General features: G+C 42.7%; 1 protein-coding gene across 1 annotated transcript; it reads left to right on the top strand.

The window, feature by feature from the left end:
* The first annotated feature begins 916 nt into the window (after positions 1 to 916).
* Positions 917 to 3,574, top strand: lysmd4 (LysM, putative peptidoglycan-binding, domain containing 4). Its single transcript, XM_068739571.1, has 3 exons — positions 917 to 1,107; positions 1,735 to 2,012; positions 2,106 to 3,574. Exons 2-3 carry the CDS (start codon positions 1,749 to 1,751, stop codon positions 2,637 to 2,639), a joined length of 798 nt encoding a protein of 265 aa, XP_068595672.1. The 5' UTR covers positions 917 to 1,107; positions 1,735 to 1,748; the 3' UTR covers positions 2,640 to 3,574.
* The last annotated feature ends 2,740 nt before the right edge of the window (positions 3,575 to 6,314 follow it).

The following is a 6,314-nucleotide window of genomic DNA, read 5'->3' on the forward strand; positions in this document are numbered from 1 at the left end:
TGTCCAGCAAGATAACTTGTTTAATGTTTAAATAATTTGGTTCAGTATGGAAATAAGTAATCCAATTAAATATTATATCACTTTTGAAACAAGATAATTTACCTCATTGCAAAATGACAGATGACTTAGCAAGTACACAACTTTTTGTAGTGTATCCACAATAACCTTGGTGTGTGAGAGCCATAACATACGATGCTTTGTGACCGAATGTACAATCCTACAGGGCTTCCGCCATGCCTACAGGCCGTATAAATATACAATACCGAATGCAGACATCCTCAACCAAAGTGCATTTGCTGGTAAAGCAACCAACCGATTGAGTTAAACCAAGGAACTGAGGTCAAAGGATAGGTCCAAGGCCATAGTACAAGAGCAGCTCTAAACAAATGGAACAAATAATAAGGATCAATAGTCCCATCTAGTGGCGAGAGAAGGCACCACCACCCTGCCTTTCAGTGCAGTTCAATGGCTATTTATGGATGGATGATGGATCGATGATCACACCAGTGCAGAATGCAGATGTACATATTCAAGAGGACGCCAAATGAGTCGGGGAGCTCAGTGTCCTTGAGATGTGGTCATGGTTTTGCCATCTTCCTCATAAAAAATTATGTTATGAGCATCAATTAACTTTTAATTTAAAATCACATTAGATGATTTTTTTTTAGTTGTATTTCTAATAGCTTTGATGATGATGAATATATTTATTAGATACAATGTTGGCGTACAAGTACAGTGAAACATCCACTGCAAGATGACAAATGATTTTGCTGTGGTCACATGTATGAGAAAAACCTTTATTATGGACCAAAACTGAAAAAAGTAATCTTCATAATTATAATAATAATAATAATATTTGTTGTTTTGAAAAAAATCCCATCATTTGGAGGAGAATAAAAAATACAATTGTCTATTTCTAGCCCAGTAGGTGGCGATAGAGCATTTATTGTGCACATTTATACTGCGGTACAAATTCGTAGAAGAAGGAGGCTAACTAGCTGCTAGCTGGTGACACCGGTTGCTCTCGTCATGTTAGCGGGTCAAGTTGGAGGGGTCTACCCAGGGAAGATGGTGGATTACGTTAACGGTGCCTGATATTTAGATAAAGTATGGAAGTAGTTCCGTTGAGTTTGTAAAGTTTATATTTCTTGTATTATCCTTCTGATTCTGTTGAGCGGCGTGTCCGTACTTCGCAAGGCTGTCTGCTGGCTAGCTTTCTGTCATGGTGCCCTTAGAACAGACGCCAATCGCTAAAGTTAACCTGCTATCTTTAGCCGTGTTAGCCACTTAGCTGTCGTCAATGCGCCGCTCAGAGTTTAGTTCACTTTCTCACATGGTTTCAGAATACGGCTTGTTTACATGTCCGTATCATGACGTCAACGCGCGTTTGGGGGATAGTAAAGGGTAACTTCTTTATCACTTGCTGTTTCTGAGTGATGAGGCTCTTAACACTTTAGATCTGGCGTCCACGGTGCTAAGAAATACAAGCAGATATCTATTTGCCTTCCCTAAAAAAATTGTAAGTCTGTCTAAAAGGCTTGATTCCGTTTTGAAGGCTAACAGTGGTTACACCAAATATTGAGTTGATTTAAATTTGTATTCTATTGACTCACTTTGCATTTTGTACGCTGATAAAAAAAACCTAAAATAAATAGTTTTTCACACCTGAAGTTGAGAACCTCACTTTAAAAAGCCCTCACGTGATATCTGTTTCCTTCTTTCCGCGTCTCGCAGGCTGGTGTTTCGTTATGCGCCGAGGAGAGAATGCTCCGAGGGCTTTTCTGGCTCCGGTGGATGTCCATGCTAGTGCAGATGGGAAGGTGTATATGTTCAAGAGGAGCCCAAACGAATCCGCTGCATCTTCAGACGACGAAGAGTTCGATGTCTTTGAGATGGCGCCGCGGGTTTACCGGGAGCAGGAGCGCGACAAACTGAAACACGTCCAGATCCTGGAGCGAGAGGTATTCGATGGGGACAATCTCAATAAGCTTGCCCTGCAATATGGCTGCAAGGTAAAGACTTGTAATCTTTTTTTTTTTCCTCTAACGTCTTGTGTCGATCACTTCAGTGGAATGTGAGTTTGACTTTAATATTTCTGTCGACAGGTGGCAGATATGAAGCGAGTGAACAACCTGATGCAGGAGCAAGATTTCTTTGCGCTAAAATCTATTAAGATTCCTGTTCAGAAACACAGCTTCTTAACTGAGACCCGTGCAGACCCAAGCGAACCTCAGGAAGAAACGGCACGTCCGGCTGCCATGGCAACAAAGCCCCGAGATAGAGCCAGAGCCCATCCGCATGTGGAGGAGGTCACGGACTTTCTGATGGAGGTGGATAATGACATTGAGAAACTAATTCAGACGACGGACGATCAAGACGCCGCTCTTGCTAACTCGGAGGAACAAAAAAGGTTTGGCTCCAGTGGGCGGGGCCTGGGCGGCCACGGTGCAGACTGGGGCATCCAGTGGTGGAACGCTGTTGTTGCTATGCTCTTGATAGGCATCGTCCTGCCATTGTTTTACGTCATTTATTTCAAAACCAAAGGTAACGGAGGAGTTCCACCGACGGATCACGCGAATGCCTCGCAGGCGACCGGTTTCTCTTTAAATGCCTCGGGTGCAGACCGGCCTGCAAGATGACTGGATGGTGCGGATGCTAATGCACCGCTAAACGTCTCGCACTGCCGTCCCCCACGCGTCTCCCTTTCGCCAACGGACATGATGGCCTATGATAAGAGAAGCCAATTACCTTTTAAACGGTTACTGTTAGAGTTGAGGCAAGATTTTAAATGGTCTCGGTTCCTTCCTGTCACTAGTGAGGACGCAGCGCTCGGTACAGCGATACTGTTAGTTTACAGTATTTGATGCGTTAAACTTATGCAAACACTGTTTTGATATTTGTCTTTAGGGTTTAGCACCGCCTGCCTTTCCACTGTTGCCTGTATCAACGCATGAAGTAGCTGGCATATCTGTTCCACTACAGGCACGTCGTTTTTTATTTTTTTAGACTAACGATTCTAAAGTTATGATATGGGGGGGTTGCATCGCCCCGTCGCCAACACTGACATAACACTGTAATTGTACGAGTATTCTTACTGTGCCTTGTGTTATTTTTTCTGTCTGTTGCTTGTTAATTTATTGCAATGCACCTTTTTTTCTGTGTGACTTTGTGGATACAGTAAGAATTTGGAGCAATGTGTTGAAGTTACGTCGGATTGTCTGAGTATTTGAAGTCTTGCCATTTTAATATAAAAGATTTGTCCATGGTACAGTATTTAATTCGCTAACGTTGTCTGTATGGTGTTTGAGATTCAGGTTTTTAATCAGTTGTCAATGTGTATTAGTTTAATGCACACGCTGTACTTGGATAAGAGTTAATTCTTGCAGGAAATATTGATTATATATTATATATTAATAAATAATGAATGTAGGAACAGTTTTTTGCCAATTCCTTTCTTAATTCGGTTATAAATTGAGTAGTTGTAGTATCCACATTTGCCAAAAGATGGCAGCATTTCGAGGAAAACTCCATCTCTGCCAGCGTGAAATAAATATAATAGAAAGTCAAAATAATCATGATAAACAAAGTTGGTTACATATCTACATCATGACCAAGCCCCCCCCCCCCCCCCAGCCCTGGTGCCGCCCATGGCTCTATCCCTTTTATCATTCAGTGACCTGAGACCCTCGTCTCATGAACCCTTCTCTGATCTCGCTCCGAACTGTGACATCATGCCAGCTCCCAGGCTGGGGTCTTACCCGACTTTTCATGAACCCCCCACCCACCAACCTGGATACTTCTGCTCCTTGTCTTTCTTTATTTAATGCGTGTCTCCTGAAGAAAACTGGTCCTTACCTTGTTTTGCTTTTCTTCTTTACAAAATGCATTAAGTGATCTTTAAAAATAAATACACTTTGAAGTGTATTCTGAGGGGTGGTCTCTCGCTCTCTCACACACACACACACACAAAAGGTTTTGGGATTAGAGCATGCTTTTATTGGAGAGGAGGCTTGAAGAGAAAGGGGCTTTCCCTTTGGAAAAAAACAAAAAAAAACAGCCGTCCTCATGGTGACGGGTGGAAAGATCCACGACCGAACCCCGAGCTCTGCAGCTTTAAGACGTTTGCGCACTTGGGCGGCTGGCATCGAGCCACTTGGCCAACATAAACAGCCCTAATCCTGTTTCCAAAGACCTTTCAGCACCTCATCTCTCTGGCACATCGGCCGCTGACTCACACGCTGGCTCTCGGACGTCCCCCTCTGTTTGCAGTTCCGCGGAGCCATCGCCAGGAGGCACTGTTGTCCTTGCAGAAATAAATCGTGCTGGCGCTCTGCAGCTGATCGTTATTCACTGCTGAGGTATGCGCCTTCCTTTGATTTCCCCCTGAAGCGAAACAGGTCTCGGTTTTCACTCTCTTAGCAGAGGCTTATAGTTTCACGGTGTCACGTTGACCTGAAGCCACTGAAGTGTAGGCTGTTCATTAAAATGGTGCAGTACAGGCAAAAGACGCTCCTGTGGGTTTCTAGACAGTATGATTCAAATGAGCTGTTAAGTGAAGTGTTAACTGCACTCACAAAAAGTCAGTCCAACAAAGTTGGTAAAGTAAAGTTTTATAATTACAAGAAACATAATTATCAGGATTTACATTTGAGATGATTTATAATTTAAGATTTTCTCTCTTATTTTTTTCTTTTTGTGGGGGCAGGGCAATCCAGGGTCTTGGTTTCCTCTGCTCCCTGCAGGGGAGTTGGCAGACGCAGGGTAATTTGTAGTGAAATCTCAAGCAGTTTGTTTTGCAGGTGGCTGGGAATGAAGGCAGGGCGTGGTGGAGGAATGAGAGAAGCAATATGCTGTCTGTTGGACTGTGAATGTGTGTGTTGTTGCACAGCATTGTAGTTCAGGGCTGGAACAGTGGAAGTGAGGCTGGAAGACCCGCATGGCGGTATATCGGTATAGCAAAGTCTTTTTGAAAAATAGAGTCAGTTTGAATTGTGAGTCACAAAAAGTGGGAGGAAAACAATTTCAATCTGTGATAGAGGTCACATGACAAAGCAACGTGAGCATGCGTTTGACACTTCTTGCCAGAAAATGTTTCACAGTCAGTGTTTGAAGTGCATTAAATTAAATCTCAGAGTGATTCATCTCTCTGAATCACTGGCTAGGATTTCAATATAAAAATCCATACCAGATGTCATAGCAGCACTTGAAGAACACCCAAGGTGCTAAAGCAAGAGTTTGTGTAGTTTATTTTGGGGGGTTTTTTTCCAGCATATGTCTCTTCTAAAATGCAAATGTATGCTTTCAAGAATGATCTTTCATGTTGAAAAGAAAATATCATGAAATACTCATTTAAAATGAGATTATTTCGAGGCATAGATGCTAGGCCATTTGAATAATGACGAATGTGTAATGCATGCATGGAGCATGTTCTTCTCTGCTCCATGTAAGGACGGGATCACCACACACAGCTGGCTGGAGAATGTGATGTTCTTGCCAGTCACGTTCCTGCAGGGGCGGCTGTTTTTCTCTCGCCCCCGCTGCAGATGAACCAATTGTTCAGCACCTGTTTTGCATTCCACCCGAGATTTCGGGGCTTTTCAATCTCGGGACGGTTCTGGGCAAACTACACAGAGCGAACGAATCGAGCTAAGTTATCTGGATTTCATCACAGTGCTCTCTTGAATCCTTGAGACGACACTCAGACATCAGCATGAGCTATACTCACCACATAATAAAGATCTTCACAGACAAGTGTGCACGATTTGTTTATATGTGCATGTGCACATTTAAACATATGTCGGAATGTATTAACTAACAATACAGCTAGCAGCATTCAGCATGGAGAGATGGGATATTTCATTGTCATACTTTGCATGCTTTTGCATATTTATGTACATTTCATGCAACTCCACCATCTTTATTTTTAAAACACGTTATTTGCAGAGCCCAAACAAACTTCAGGCTCTGCAATCTCTAGCAGAGTAAATAAATTCTGGATTCAACAGCATTGGATATCAATACTATGAATGAATGAACCTGACAATTAAAAAAAAGCCTTCACATAAATTAACTGAGATCACGGCCCAAAGACGAGCAGAAACCGCTGCAGTCTGAGGTCTGATTTGCAAAACATCCACCAGCTGAACGTTAGCATTCCACACCTGCAGTGTGGCTTTGAAGCTCAACCATAAATCGGGCCACACCTGAGTTCCCTCCGCCAGCGTTCAGTTATTCAATCCGTTTTTTGTGAGGGGTTTAGTCAGTTTTGTTCGAAGTCTTTAAAAGATAAATTCACACGAATAAATTGACCAAGC

Source organism: Brachionichthys hirsutus, chromosome 5, assembly GCF_040956055.1.
Source record: "Brachionichthys hirsutus isolate HB-005 chromosome 5, CSIRO-AGI_Bhir_v1, whole genome shotgun sequence".
Classification (NCBI taxonomy): domain Eukaryota; kingdom Metazoa; phylum Chordata; class Actinopteri; order Lophiiformes; family Brachionichthyidae; genus Brachionichthys; species Brachionichthys hirsutus.